Genomic DNA, 16433 nt, shown 5'->3' with positions numbered 1-16433 from the left:
CTACTCTATATATAATTAGGGGAGTATGCTTATTTCGTTGTACCTTGGCAAATTGTTTTAATTACATAACAAAATGAATAAGATACAAACTCTCTCTTCCCTTGACATAATCAAATTGCATGTGACAAGAAAACAAAGGGATTAATTAAGTAGTCTCCTTACAAGCTAACATCCATTCAAAATATTAAATGAATTCAACTTTGTTGGTTGACTTTATGATTACCATTAAATTATGATTAGTGTTAAAAAAACAACAGTTTTAATTAATCCGAGTTTTAGCTCAATCCTGCACAATTGATTCCCTTTTTTAACACCACATAGGAATTGTAATAAGTTAAGTATTGATGAAGACAATACTAGTGAGGGCAAATCAAACAATGGTAAAACTTTGGGCAATTTTAGTATATTGTGATATAAGGAATCAAGCATACCTGCTGAAATGCTGCAGAACAGTCGGAACGAAATTTTAGTTTCTTTAACAAAGGCACCACATCTGAGCTTTGTGGATAGTTTACCCGCTGTACAATCACTCTGTTCAAGGGTATAAATGTCACTCTCCCACCTTTCTCCGAAGTAAGGTATCTAATAATCCTAGAAGAAATGTCATCTGTTGCAACCACGACATGGAATAGGCTGGAAATAACAAAAATAATAAAATAAGTAGTCAACTTTGAAACTTGACGAAATATGTTCCATAAATCCAAAGAAATTTATCAAATATAAACATGAACGGTTTCTAACTAAAAAAATAATGATCAGAGAGATCCAAAAAAAGGATACCTATTTCCAGCAGTAACTTCAACAGCAGTAAAGAATTTCTCATCACATTCAATTAACTCTAATAGCGAACCAAAAACTCCTTCGATATTGTGATCATTGACATATCGGTCTACTGAATTCAGTCCCCTTCTTGTATCCTATATTTTTTTTTTAAAAAAAAAGTAGAATACAATGTTACTTTGAGCAAACATCTAAAAAACATCACGAAAAGCAAAGTGATTTTATTCTAAGGAGATGTAGAAGGTAATTAAATCATTCATTGAAAATTTCTAACATGTAAGACTAAATACCAATGCTCTCCTGCTAAAGGAATTTATTGAAAACAGAAATTCACCAGTACGAAATAGGGGAAAACAAGCAGCATATATACGCATCAGCTAAGCCTTGTCCTAATTATTTTGTAGCTTTATGAATCCACTCATACCATTCGTTCTGTAAATAGCAGCATTTGGTTCTAATTATAGCAATTTATCTTTGATGAGCAGCATGAAAAAAAAATGAAAACTACACCTTGGAGAGTTAAGGGAAATAGGCGGTGAAGAGATTAAAGAAATTACGAAATGTTTATATTAAATTAGTTAAATATGTCAGCTGCTTACTGTTTGCTTGACATTGTTGTTACTCCATGAAAAAGTAATAGACTGGAAAGGCTAAAAACTAAGTATTCCAGCACAAAATACTTGTTCATCTAATTAGAAGGAGACTAAATTAAAAAGCAAAAACTAAAACGAGATCATAAAAGCCATAATGTATCGATTTGGACCCAACCTCTACAATAAAAAAGATTACTAGCTTCTCAAATCATTTCAAAAGAATAAAAACGAAATGTTTATAATCCCTGATGTCTTCCAGATTGTTAAATACATTCATCAAAATTCCAAGAGAATTCTGAATTTTGTAACATGACCAGCAAAATAGGCCCAAATATAAGAAATATAAGACTTTTTATAATCCCTAATATCCTTCAGATTGATAAATACATTCATCAAAATTCCACGAGAATTCTGAATTATGTAATATGACTGGCAAAATAGGCCCAAATATTAGAAATATGATATTTTGTTAAGCATCTATAATGGTTTAATAATACTTGTGTAGCCTTGGGTGCTTAATAGGTTATAATAGATCTTAGTGTTCATAGGTCTATAAGTATTACAGTGCATAATAGACCATTAATGTATCATTGTGTCATTGTAATGCAATAAATACACCTTCGAAATATTAGGGTGTCAATCAATGAAATGAATAATCTCCATTTGTTGTGATACTCTCTTCTTCCTCCTCAATTACCCCATTTTCTAGAGTATATATATATATCATTGCACCAAATCCACATCATCTCCCACATTTTGACGTCGATCATCCCAAATTCAACCTAAATTCTACTTCATGCAAACCCATATAAAAAATCTTGTCTCCACACAACAACAACAATAAGCCTTTATTCCACTACGTGGGTCGGTTACATGAATCTTTTTTCTCTATTGTCTCCATTGTGTTTTGTTAAGGGTCAAATTCTCATTTAAATCTAATAAAGAAAAGTCATTTCTAATATTTTCTAACCAAATCCTTTTAAGTCTACTTTTACCTTTCTTAACATAAGATAAATCTAATACATCTATTATCCTAATAGGGTCATTGAAAGGCCGCCGTTTTATGTGACCAAACCATCTAAGGCCACTCTCTCTAATTTTATCTTTCCACTGGAACTACTTCAATCTTTTCACGTATATGTCTCCACCCTAGTCAGAAAAAAAATACTTAGCCTGAACCTCATTTCCTCATTAGTCACGCATCTCATCAAACTCAGCCTATGACCTATTAAATCAACACCGCCAAACTCAACTCCAACGCTGATCTTCACAGATCTCAAGAACCCCTTCCATATTAGTCTAGATCCCAAGCTAGACTGGCAATAGCCAACGAATTATGCTCTTCACATCTTAACTTCATTGCCCAGCTCAAACCCCGACTCCATCCAAACCCATATCTGCTTCCCACGAACTCACATCACCAACCTGATTCTATCTTCTTCTCACCAACAGTTAATGTTGGCAAATCTAAAACCTAGTCCAATTTCCGTATAAGTATTGATGCTCTATATTTTGCACTATTAAAAAAATAGAGTTGAAGGACAAACTAAAAAGAACTTTGAATATACTAATAAGATGGCATAAGGATAGAAGTAAATGAGCTTTAAATGGAAGGCTTTGTTTGGTAAAGGATTATTTGGAATTCATATTTCTTATTGAAAAGAAAATGTGAGGCATGCTATGTGAATGAGGTTTAAGAAAGCAAGATAACCAACCCATCATATCCATTACGTATTTTTATGCATCCAATCATTAAAGTGGTCTAATTGGGCAATTAAATAAATTTCTAGACAAAACTTGTCAAAATAACCCAACACACTTTTATGTAACCCACTCATTGTATGGAGCTCTTCAATGATGAAATGAAAGGATATTTGAATATCAAACACCTTCTATCAATTAAATTCAAATGGCTCCCTCTCCTCTTCCTATGATTCAACTTCCTTAGCCGCCCCCCCCCCCCCCCCCAAATCTTTAAACTCCCCTTATCTTCTTCCAAATATCAGGTCATTACCCCCTTAACAAGCTCTCAAATAGCCCAATCCAAGCTCCAATCGACCACCACTTTGAACGCTCATCCATAGGGGGTTCCGAGAAATTATTCTGTGCGGTCACCGGACAGTCCAAAGGCAAATCAGGAAACGCTACATCACACAGTGCTCAGCGATACACAACATCGATACACAGCAAAAAAAAATGACGTGACACATCCTGATTCACCTCTGGACACCGTCTGGTGACTGCACAGAATAATTTCTAGTGCAAGTGAGCCAAGCCGACTCATGAGCCAGCTCAAGCTCAACTAGTTAATGAGCTTGCGAGTCGAGATTATTGAGTTTCAAGCTCGAGCTCGAGCAGAATTTTGATCTCGTTGGCTTATCGAGCTCGATTTTGAGCCAGCTAATGCTCGACTTGATTACTCGCGAGCGCGCTCGAATGGGAAATCACGGGGGGCAACAAGCGGGCTTAGACGCAAAATCGCAGGGATGAGAAGGCGGGATCACAGGGCGGGCTCGGATGAGGGACGCAGACGGAATCGGAGCTCGGACACGATCGGGCTCGAAGCTCAGACACAGGTAGAATTTGAGGTCGGGCGAGGTCAGGCTCATATGTTGGACGCAAGGTGTAATCGCTCGAACGCGGGATGCAAGGAGTAAGCGGATACGAAATCGAGCTGCTCGACGAGCTCGTTACAGTGGCACGAGCCGAGCTTGAGCTCACTTTCTGAGTTCAACTCGAGATCGAGCTTGAGTTCATACTCGGGGTTTGGCTTGGGACTCGAGCTTGATTTAGGTCTGGCTCGAGCTTTACTCAACTCGTTTTCACCCCTATTCATCCACACTCAAAACATCAGCATATGTCGGAATATAAAATATGGAGATGAAGTTATTTCAATTGGTATCAGCAGCTCCAAACGAATCAAAGCAGCATATTCCCCTTCTCTTCTTCCTAATAACAGCTAATTCCTGCCAATCATGCTTGCTCACAACATGAGCGCTGGTTTTCCAGCATACGATATACCTCTTATAATGCTTGACTATTTCATAACTTCTAAATGTTTGATTGCTCCTTACTGCTAGTCCAAGAACTAGCAACACAAATACATCTTCTTACTGCAAAAACTCCTCATATATGCCTGCATACTGTTTGATAGCTCTCAGTTGAATGTTCTCACCACAATTTGATGGCTGTATAAACTCACTATTTGGTCGCTTTCTATGTTTACTCTTCGTATCAAAGCTAACTGCTCATTACATTTGTCTGATTACTGCTTTAACGACTCCATTTATGCTCAAACCAATTACTATTATCATTTCTCAGCCCTTTTCATCAACTAGGCTGTTTATTGAATCTGATATCATTTGCTTTGCGTAAAACTGCTCAATTTGCTCACTTTGCATCAACTAGTTGCGCGAGACGTGCATCTGCTCAATTTGTTTTCCTTAATCCGATAGCATTCTTACAAGCTAGCATAAGATGTTTGTAGTGAACATGCTCAGTTGGTGCCTCATGCTTTTTTTTTTTCTTTCCGTGCTTATGCTTGCTGCATTAAGCTTGAATATTCAGATTCAACATGCACTTGTAATCTTGATGTTTGTTATATTAAGCTCGATGTACATTGTTGAATTCCAACTCTAGAAGTTTTGCTGGAATTATTTATGCTTACTGTCCTTAGCTTGATATTCTTGTCACTCTGTGTACATGTTTGCGGAATTTGCTCTATATGCCTTCATCAGTGGTTTGCAGGCTTCTTCTTGATCAAAGCTTGATCATCTGCATTACAAAAGCAAAAGCCTTTGGATATTCCCACTCGTATTGCCAAACAAACTGTCTTTCCAGTTGGTTACATCAAGCCATAACAATCAAGAGTTCTTGATGGCGCAAAGATCCCGTCGTTGTGGCACTATCATCCATATCACTTGAGGTGGCATTGGTTCGATGTTTTGCTTTTGGGTGATTATACCTCTGAAGTAGCTTTGGTCTTGTTAATTTCTGAGGCAATTCGAATTAGGCAGTCATTCAGTCCCTAGTTAGACCTCTTATCATTGGTCCCCATTCATCATCAACGGCAACATTCCACTAAACTTACAGCCCTCCACCTCAAAGTTTTTATGCTTCACTAACTTTACTCAAACTGATACCAACTTGAATATAATTTATATCAATTTAATTTGTCCTTTCTTGAGTAAAATGTTAACCATTTACCTTTACTTTTGTGTTTTTCAATTCTGAAGACTGTTTAGCTTTGCTGCATTAAGCTTAAAAGCCAAGATTATGCATGCTCTTGAACTATTGATGTTTGCTGTATTATTACGCTTGCTATTCATTGCTGAATTTCCGCATTAGACAGTATTGCTGAAACTCTTGATGATCGTTATTTTAGCGAGAAAGTAACCTTTTGTAAATCAAGAAAATTGACTATTTTGAAAAACAATTTGATGCCACTTTCTGTTTTAAGGCCACCTCTAAAAGCTAAAATAACAAAATTGTGAAACAAAGAACGTCAAAAAATTATATGATGTTCACAACAGCACTATCCTCCCACTCGACCACATCACTATCCCTCAGACCCACATTTCTATCACACATTGCCCACCAGAAGAATATACAGTGTATCTTAACCATTTAGTCAGGGCACTTACCCGCTTTACTTGATAAATAAGTATGACTATCATTTTAACACCCACACCTGACGCCATCCAAAAAGCCCTCTTCACAAATACAATGATAACCCTAATGATTCATCCCATAGGATCAAGTGGGATGCAGCTTATTTCGATAATCCGGATGACACAAATGCGTTACTTGATTGACTTATAGTGCTCAGAAATTATTTAGCAAGGCACAAAGAAAGTCCTATTAGCCACGATTAAAATTATGGGTTACTTAAAACCTTTAGCCATGACTAAAATTTAGGGGTCACCTGAACCCTTTCTAGAAAAGATTTGGACCATTAAAAACCCTAATATTTTCCAAGATTTCGAAACTATATACAGATTAAGCTCAATGACAAAAATCCAGTCCAGTCTATAAAAACCTAAACACCATGGTTTCATAGCTTATGTGACAAAAATCACAAAAGACAATCAATCAAGACAACAAATATGACAAGTTGTAGTCATACACCACACACATTGACCTCTACAAAGACTTGAAGGAATATCGACCCATAGCCAATTTATGGTTAAGCCTAATTGATCATAGCCCCTGATTAAGTATGCTTGTGCGAGAACCAGAACATTCCTAGACTAATGGACAAACCCCCGTGCTTGTAGCCTACTTGACTCGACACAATCTTAGTCAGGCCACCAAGCTAATATCATATGGCATCAATGAAGGTAGAATAGTCTGAGTTGACATGTTCAACCATTCTGAGTCTAGAGTTACTAGTCAAACCCTAGGTATGCCAACAACCCCAAAGTAACCCCAATCCAGTTCGGGTTGATTTGGTCAATCTAATTAATACCTATATTGATATTATGGCTTTGACCATGCCTCCTAGCCAACTGATTTATCAACTAACTCAATTGACCTAGCGCACACTCACTACCTAATCAATTAGCCTACCAACTCTTTGATCAGGTCAATCGATTTTCATATCTCAAATAAACTCTTGATTTGGTTAATTGCCTCTATTGATTTCACTAATGTAAGCTAAAATTCTTGAATAAAACAAGATGGTTTGGTCAAAATAAATCAAACTCTAATGTGAAAATTGAGGAACCATTATTAAATTTCTAATTTGACTACATGAGTGTGATTTAAGTTCATAACGCAATAAAAAATTCAAGTTGAGCCTTGGTCAAACTCAAACCCCTTAAAACAATTTATCCATCTCCTTGACTCAATTTAGGCTTGGACTCAAATGCATATGGGTACATCAAACTTGGTCAAGTGCTTGGAGGAGAGCCCATTAGATGTTACTGCAACTACCCATCAAGTCCAAATAAGTTATCTTCCTCAAGAGTGTCTACTCTACAAACAAAGCATGAACTCCAATAATAAAGCCACATTGCAAAGTTGCTCCCCTCCTAAATATAAAGCCTATTAAATTCATAAGTAAACAATAGATATAGTGCAGTCTCCTCCCTCCCTCCCATAATAAAGCCGCATTGCAAACTTGCTAATCTCCTAAATATAAAGCCTATTGAATTCATAACTAAACAATAGATACAGTGCAATCTCCCCCCCCCCAAGAGTGAACAATAGATATAATACAGCCTCCCTCCCTCCCTCCTCTATTGAATAATTAACATTAATTGATTTAAAATAGTCATTGCCTCCTGATTAGATCAAAAAAGCTCCTAATCCTCTATTAAATAATCATTTTATACTAGCATCTTCCTATCAGTTCCATGAGTTTTTTGCACACCCCAATTTTAGATCCAAATCACACGTTGCTAGATTTTTCAACAAATCAAGCATAATCGAACTAGTAAAGTCAGGAACATAAACATTAATTGATTATAATAGATACACGAGGCTTTATGCATCACTTCAACTTCAATTATGATTCTTAAACACCATCCAATTCATGCACCTTTCAAGCCTAACCAAGTATAACTTCACTAAAACCCAATCTATCTAATTTGATCCAATTAACTCTATTCAAAAATATAACCTTAAACTCTGCAAGCTTATACAAGTGGACAACTAACAGCCTAATGATAAAAGGGGTAGAAAACTACTAGATTAAAATCCAACCTAGATTTTTCCATTGACTTTTGTCAAAGCTGCAACTCTTGTTGCAGTAACTTGCGTCTCCAAGAAACGAAGATACTATTGGCTACAACAAACCGGCACTCTCTACATTCCTTTTACAAGTTCAATTTAAGATTGTTGAAGCAGCGTACTCTTAATTTAGAAATCGTGCTCATTTAACCACACAGGTTAGTTGATAAAGGATGACAGTTCACCTGACAGTTCGATCTTCTAGGAACCATGAAAGACACTACTTCGAATCAAACAATCAGTGAGAATAAAGAAGAAACCGAACTTAATATCGCCTAGATTTCACCATTGCAGCAGTGCAAACCAGTATACCCAAACATAAACAGGAAAAAATGTGTATAAACCAATATTCTCAAATTAAAACGTATAAACCTGAAAGCACAATTTTCAACTGATCAAATTGGAGCAGAGACTATCAGAGAATGCATAGAACAAACAATATGGCTAAAATCATGGATACGTCAAAGCAAAAAAAAAAAATAGCACTGACTAAAATAAAAATTGAGATTTTGAATGATTTATGTAGAAGCATGTTGAAAAGAATTGAAACTCACACCAGGAGTAGCATGGTCCAAACTCTTCTTGGCCTTCACAAGATCTGACCTAAGCTTATCAATTTCAGCAGAAAGTTCTCCTTCTGTTTTCCATAATGACCTGATAAGGCATTAAACTTGCTCAGGATTTGTAAGATGATTTGCAAAAATAACACATGTAAAAGACAAGACCATACTTTCGTTTATCTTGAAGTTCATCCCTTTGTATCCTCAACCTATTAAACTCCTCTTGTATCTTTGAAATGGCCAATTCCAGCCTTTTTGATTCAGCTCTTTGTTCCTCAATATAGAAATCCATCTTGTTCTCTTCATCTTTAAGCTGTTGGATTTCTTCTTGAATTTTCTTCTCCTGGAAAAAAAAAAAAAGACCAACCATCATTGAGCAAAGGATTCAAGTAATCTTCGTGATCCATTTTACCATACATGCATGGTAAATAGAAAGTTAAACATGAGATAAAGAATACTGAAAGAAAGACGACGAATTCATCAAACTAAAAAAAATGTTTAAGCTCTTGAACAACTTTAAATTTACAAAAAACTTTTCAATTTCACAAACCAAATCCACTCAACTTTACACAAAAAACCAAGGTATTTCCAAAGAGTGAGACTGCAATAAAAAAAGTTATGCATCTATTAGACAAAACCACCGCAAATCCCTAGCCTAGATGATAAAGGTTAGGTCAATAATTAATCATAAAACTTATGCCAAAATTCATAAAATGAATCTGAATTTCAATTTTTCTAGGGCTATGGAGTTCCCTGTAAGAGAAGCACAGACTTAACCTGATTCTTATAAGCAGCTAGCAAGACATTACTAGGACAAATGCCCTTAAAGTGATATACCAAAACTTAGCATATTGTGATTTACAATTTTAAATAAAATTGTGGTAAAACATTGGCAATGGTGAACTAGATCTAAAATAAAAATTAGATTAACGACATTAAATTTGAGACTTCTAAAAAAAAAGATAGCAAAATTGGTGAATAAAACAATTAAGATAAAGATAAATATTAATTGTGAAAAGACCTGTGGTGGATATAAAAAGAAAATAGAAATAAAATGAGATAAGTTATACTTGATTTCATAGGCCAAACTGGTTACATAATGACCAAAAGATCATTAATTTAACTAGGTATAATTAATTGCTAATTAAGGGTCATCATAATTAAATGAAATCAATATTTGGATAAATCATAAATAATATACACTTTATAATTTTTTATGAATTTTATACAATTATATTAGTTACATGTGTGTAGGCATAAGTCTATCTGAATGAGTGGACAACCTATATAGAATCTATTAATTAGTTGTGCAGCTTCATCCTATAGCCCACTAAATGAAGAAATGCAACTAAATTGGATGGTGAATTTTGGGTATTAGCTTGAGGCAAGGATAGACCCGTTGATATGACACAACCCAGCACATTAACATTAGAGATGGTTGAATAGGGTTTTAATCCCGAACAGGATTACTAAGGTTTCAATTAAATAGTGCAGAGAAAACACAGCAATAACAAAGAGAAATAGAGCATGATGGGAGAAAGACTGCAATCAAGAGAAGAGAGGCAAGGAGAAGAGAAATGGGGAATGCAATTGCAAGACAACAAGTGCAGAAAGAAGCAACAGTATGGGGGCTGTGAAAGAATCGAAAAAGATGGAGAGATGAGGACAAAGGACTTAATGACTGGAAAAGCTTATGACATGAAGGAAGCTGCTAGAAGAGGATCTTCAACTTTGCTTCTTAGAGAAATTTAAATAAATTATCAAACCCATAATGAGCTTAGAAATTATAAAATGCATAAAGATAAGGGTTAAAGCTATGCAAGGGGTGCCAGTCAGGACTAAATTGATATGAGAATTAACTACGGTGCTTGAAATGGTAAAATCTAATCATTTCCTTAATTTCATTTTACTCAATTTCTTGTGAAAGTGTGTTAATTAGATTATGATAGGAAATACTTGAGTTCGCAAGTAACCCTAAGGGAAATATTTGAGTTTGCAAGCCAACCTATCACTAATTGGTGAAAACAGCGAGAATAATGCAAAATCTGGGTGGAAAACAACCCCCAAACAATGGATTGCAATAATAGAATCAAGCCAAACAAAGACAAAGCAAGATACAAGTGATCCTCAATTCGAGAGGAGGATCATTCTCTCCCAAATTTCTAGACAAGCAATCTAGAGCCAAACACCCAAGAACTCCAGAGAAAACAATATTCAAGCATAAAAATAACCCTAGCCCCCCTCATTCTCATTAATACAAAATTGTACTCATCAAAACTCCCTCCAAAGCCCAACCACCCCCCCCCCCCCCCCCCCAAAAAAAAAAAAAATTTTTTGAAAACCCTAAGCCAAATGGGGCCCACCCATGTGGGCGGCCAGCTCAAAGGAGGCGGCACTTGTCCGCCTCCTGTATACCCAAGCCGCTGAACCGGTCTATTAGATTAGGAAATGAAAAGTTATTATGTGCTAGTCCCTGTTTTATTGCAAATTAAAAGAATTAGGTAATGAATTTCAGGGCTTGTTCGTATGTAAAAATGCAAGATTATCAAAACTCCAAAATATGATCATCTAATTAAAATTAGGTGTGATTATAAAACTAAATCCATAAACAACATCAATATAACATGAGAACGAAATGAGGAATATGACTTATATGATGAAATAAAATGGTGAGAGAATCCCCGTTAGCATGTAGTCCTAATGAATATCATTCCTAAACCAATTATGCAATCCACATGCATATAAATATAGAGACAAGTGTATGATTGTTTATTGGCATATGTATGTGGTAAAGGCTTAAAGAATTCACCCACCAAGATGTCACATACATGTATTAATATTGGTAAAGATATGCATGGCTGGAAAAATAAATAAATATAATCCTTAAGAGTAATTAATTTAATAACTAAGTTGCTAGTTAATTTGTATCATGATAGAAAGAAAATCTAGTGGTTTAGTTTTGCACAAACACCTTGTGTAGCCCTATGTCTAAATTATAAGGATATATTAAGGTCAAATTTACATCATTACAAGTTTTGCAAGGGTTTGAGGGGTAAAAACTAAATTGAATTAAGGAGCCTATTTTTATTAAGGAAAAAAAAAAAAGATTAATAATGCTTTACTCTTGATATAACTCCATAGAATGTAATGTTATTACTATTGTGAAGTTTACTAAGCATGTTAATAATTAGATATCAACATTTACTATGATTTATTTATGCAATATTATGGTACATAATCCTTAGACTCGGATTTGTAATCATACATGCAATGGCATAGCACAATGCCTCTTGCACTACACCATTTGACGGCACAACAAAACAAAATAATGTGCACTATGTGCAAGCCATAGGTGCACTATAACGCAAATGATATGCACTGTTTATTTTTCAACCTCATTATCTTTTATTATGTGTATTGATTTGTTTAAATTAGTTATAATTAAAAAAATTTGGAGGTTCGACATAGCATGCTTCTATTTCTTTGCTAAGCTCAATTCTTAGGAAAACGTGCCCATTTTAACCTCTGATTAGTAAAATTGAATATTTGCAAGAAGTAGCAATTTTTATTCCCCCTGCAAATGCAAGATTTTACCTGGCATGCTCAAATGGTGCATGATAATCTTCTTGACCGAGCTTCTAGAATCGCTATGTGGCTACTTTGTATTTTTTTTTTATAAGAGTAAGGCTATATCTCATTGTTGATGCACTAATTAGGGACATCTCTACCCTTACATTTAGCTTATTATATATTTTTTCTCGTTTTTTTGTCTCATTAAAAAAGGTAAATATTCATTTCTACGTAATACTTCCCTAATATGCAAGCCATGTCCCTTGCATTTAATTTTTTTATTTTTTTAATAAGCCATCTAAATATTCATTAGTCTCACAAAACTTTCCCTCTAAGTCAAATACTTGCCTCTTTTAACATGATCTTATTTTACTCTATGGATTGTGGATATGATAGTCTAGAAATTTTCCTTGGATTTTTGTTTCTTAGTCACCTAAACATTCATTAATCTCCTTAATACTTTCTGACTGACTGAAATGACTTTTCTCTTCTTACATGGGTCATATTTTAATCGTGGTTTGTGGATAAAATACTCTAATCATGTTCACTAATTTTTTTTTCTTATCATCCAAACACTCATCAATCTCCTCAAAATTTAACTCCGACTGAAATGACTTCTTATTCTTACACGGTCATGCTTCACGCTCAAACTTGCAGATATGAGTTTTATTGTAAGTTTTTCAATTTTCAGTAATGTTAAACTCTTAAATGCATGAAAAAAGAGTTTGTATGAAAGATGACTTCTAAAGTTTAAATCATGGATAAAATATTTTTGATATAGGATTTGAATGGTTTCAATTCATTTATTTAGATCAACAAAAGATACTTACTCATGTCCAACTCATGTTGATTGAAAATATTTCCTACTCTTGTTTCTTCACCTCCTTATTCCAACAACTCGTTGGCCTTCACTAGAATCATGCAATGGCAAGAACTCTTATGATACTACTATAAAATTTAGATAATAGTACTAAATTTGCATGGGACTTGGTTTATATATTGACATTAAATAGTATCTTTCTGGATAAAAAATTATTCATATTTTTTTAGTATTTCAAGCCATTCTTGAAATAGCACATGTCGCATTGTACTGTGACTCTACGGGATATTTGCATTGTGATGCACTATTCATTATTAACAAATATGTGCATAATTATGCTTAATATTGTTGTTATTTATCTAGACAATGATGTTCTTATTTTTGGGAGATTGAACATGCTAAATGAGGAATAAACATTCACTATTTAATACAATGTGTTCCAATGCATGTGTAGATAAATTGTATTGCGTGGATGTTTGACTTCATGTGTAATTGGCCTGGAAGGCAATACTAGCACTAGCATGCAATTCTTTATGAGGATAGCAACCCATCAATGTGATGGCATCAACTCCCGATAGCTTTGTGCATGGTAGGGACAAATTCCTTCTCTGGCGGGTGCAAGCACCACTCCAAATTGGTGGGAAGTGAGTGTGTGAGCATGATACTTTGTGGACCCATATACCTACCTGGTAGGATACTTTGCGGACCCATATACCTACCTGGAGATTCGTGAGCTACAAGGGTTACCAACATGCCAAACAATTTTGCACTCACAATTCGATTGTTAATTTTTTTATGATTATTCATTTATTCCTCTTTAAATGAAATGCTGTCAAGTAAATGAAATAATGAAAGGTATCGCATTGAACACAAAGTTAAGAAATGCCAGAGCGCTTATTCACAAGTCATGCCTATCTTTACCAGTTAAATTGCCGTATATGCAAATATCAAGTCTGCATATTTCATCATGTTAAATTTTCAGCCTACTCAACTATTATACTATGCTGACAATGAAAATGCATGGACAGAATTTCCTATGCTTACCGATCCGTACACATTCATTGCCTAAGCCTTACAGAATATCCAATCAATATGCTGTGGTGATGTTATAAATGAAAAACATGTTTATATTTTGAGCTATGAATTCCCCATGAAGTGTAAGAAAGCACAACTGATGAGTAAACAAACTATACGAAAACAAGTGAGATTTTGTAATAGATCCTCAATTTAGATAATAGCAGAAATTATGTAATTGTAAAGTCTTGATCGATAATGTGTATTTAAGGCATGAAGGCCTTCTAAGATGAATGTTTGTAACAAAGGGACTCGATACAATTGTTTAGACCATTTTATGTTTTCTTGTGAATCTATGGATACAAACTGCTATAACTGTTATAAATTATTATGTACTACACAAGATGGATGTATAATTGGAAAAAGTCCCATGTTCAGTCCTTAAGAAGCCAAATTTATTTACAAATGTTTGGCATACCATTAAAAGTTATCTCAATAATTAATTAATTATGCTCACAAAATTTAGTAGGAAGGCCAGAAATAAACATAAAGACTGCAAAAGGCATATAATAGCCTGTATATATTTTCTAAGCAATGCTTGCAAGTGCCAACATAAGTGCAAATGCAGTGCAATTTTCATGCGCAGTCGCCAGTTACACTTTTCATATGCACTCGCCAGTTACTGAAGTCTGAGGCATTTCAATATTCATTCCTCTACTCTGCAATCCAAAAATGACTGTATCAACAGCCCAAACTCACCTAGAAACTAGTGTAAATCTTCACTACTGCACCAAGCCGTTTCTTCATGGAAATAATAAATGAGCTATGTATAATTAACAATTAATTAAGCAATATAGCAGAATGGAAGCAATCACCTGCCCCAAATGAGATGAGAGAGGACGTTGCAGATCATCAATTTCTCTTTGGAGCCATTTATCTCGAGCAGCTTTACTAGCAAACTGTGTAGCACGCCCTTGTTTTTGGTATAATATACTAAGCTGTTTCTCACACTCCATTATGCTGAAGCATAAAAAGAAAGGATGATCAGTTGATTGCCAACAGACAAATCTGAAGTGAAGGCAAAGGCTAAATTGACTAACCAAGCTTAAATGAAAATTACCCTTTTATGAAGCCCTCCTCCTCTGCAACTTTCTCATTATGTAACGGCCTAATTGTATTAAGTTCATTTCTAGAATCCTGAATTTCTTTTCGCAGGCCCTTAAGCTGTCTTGCAGCATCATCCTGTCAACAAATGGTAACTAAGTAAAAAACCGGCAATATTGGAATCTATAAGGCACTTGAGTGCCACGCCAAACAAACCTTCGCTCGAATGTCCCCAGAAATTCTCTCTTCAATGTCCTTCAAATCAAGCTCAAGCTGAGTACGGATCTTTAATGCCTCAGTGCGCCTTTTCTCTATCACCTCTTTATCTTTGTTGAGACCTTGAATAGCTTTTGAAAAAGTTTTGAAGTCCTTGTCTAACTCCTTCACCCTATCATGGTTCTTTAGAATTTTATTGTGCATATTAGCTGACTTCTCCGAAACGGTATTTCGTGCATCTTCTATCTGCAAAAGGAAGGATGCATTGATTCCAACAAAATATAAAGATCAACTAGAATATAGTATATGCATTCATAAGTAAAGGAAACAGTACACGAACTAATGATAATAAGAAGACATTCCACAATAACCTTAGTAAATCTAGAGTACATAAGCAAATTGATATGGTTAATAAACTTGCTGAACAATGAAAATGTCAGAGAAACGCCAAGACTGCCTCTTTTGTCAAAAAGCAATATGTTGCAATAAGAGTAAGCTAACCCCTTTATAAAAAGAAGTCTAAGACATCTTTTAATGTAAAACAATGACCTTTTAACCACATAGCACAATTATAAACAGTAAGTTCTGTAGTCAAATCTAAATCTCAAACATAAACTAAAACTTTATTCACATGCAAGATAAAAAGTTTTGCATGGACTGAAGGGGAATGTAAGCGGAGAAGCGGAAATAATTAAACCTAAAACTAGGAATTCACATTTACAGAAAACCAAAAAAGAAGACCCAGTTTTCATCTTCTTGCTAATAGATATCAAATAATAAAAAAAAAACAGGTTGAAATCCCCACATGATCAAAATGTGAAGACTCAAGCTTTTGATGGTTCAAAATGACAAATTATGAGCTTCAAAACCTAAATTCTAAGTTTCCCAATCGATGCAGTTAGTGATGCAATCATGTGGATTTCAACTACAAATATAACAGCCATGCTACCATGGCAACTATTTTTTGAAAAGGAGGTGAACTTAGGGAGGGAAAGCAACCTAAAAGATCAAGTCTCAAGATAACCTACAGCCCACAAAGTAACC

General features: G+C 34.9%; 1 protein-coding gene across 2 annotated transcripts in view; it reads right to left on the bottom strand.

Moving 5' to 3' along the window:
* LOC110105903 (structural maintenance of chromosomes protein 3) overlaps positions 1-16433 on the bottom strand; it is a 92628-nt gene that overhangs the window by 63055 nt on the left and 13140 nt on the right. For both annotated transcript variants that reach the window (XM_020835587.2, XM_028697070.1), the window contains exons 11-17: positions 15390-15635; positions 15190-15311; positions 14945-15089; positions 8836-9008; positions 8660-8759; positions 781-917; positions 432-633 (exon numbers count right to left, since the gene is read on the bottom strand). In XM_020835587.2, the coding sequence (XP_020691246.1) occupies positions 432-633; positions 781-917; positions 8660-8759; positions 8836-9008; positions 14945-15089; positions 15190-15311; positions 15390-15635 (1125 nt within the window). The remainder of the gene's footprint in view (positions 1-431; positions 634-780; positions 918-8659; positions 8760-8835; positions 9009-14944; positions 15090-15189; positions 15312-15389; positions 15636-16433) is intronic.

This window comes from Dendrobium catenatum, unplaced genomic scaffold (assembly GCF_001605985.2).
Source record: "Dendrobium catenatum unplaced genomic scaffold, ASM160598v2 fragScaff_scaffold_862, whole genome shotgun sequence".
Lineage (NCBI taxonomy): Eukaryota > Viridiplantae > Streptophyta > Magnoliopsida > Asparagales > Orchidaceae > Dendrobium > Dendrobium catenatum.
Note: the sequence above shows the minus strand (reverse complement) of the source record. Positions and strands in the feature narration are given on the sequence as shown.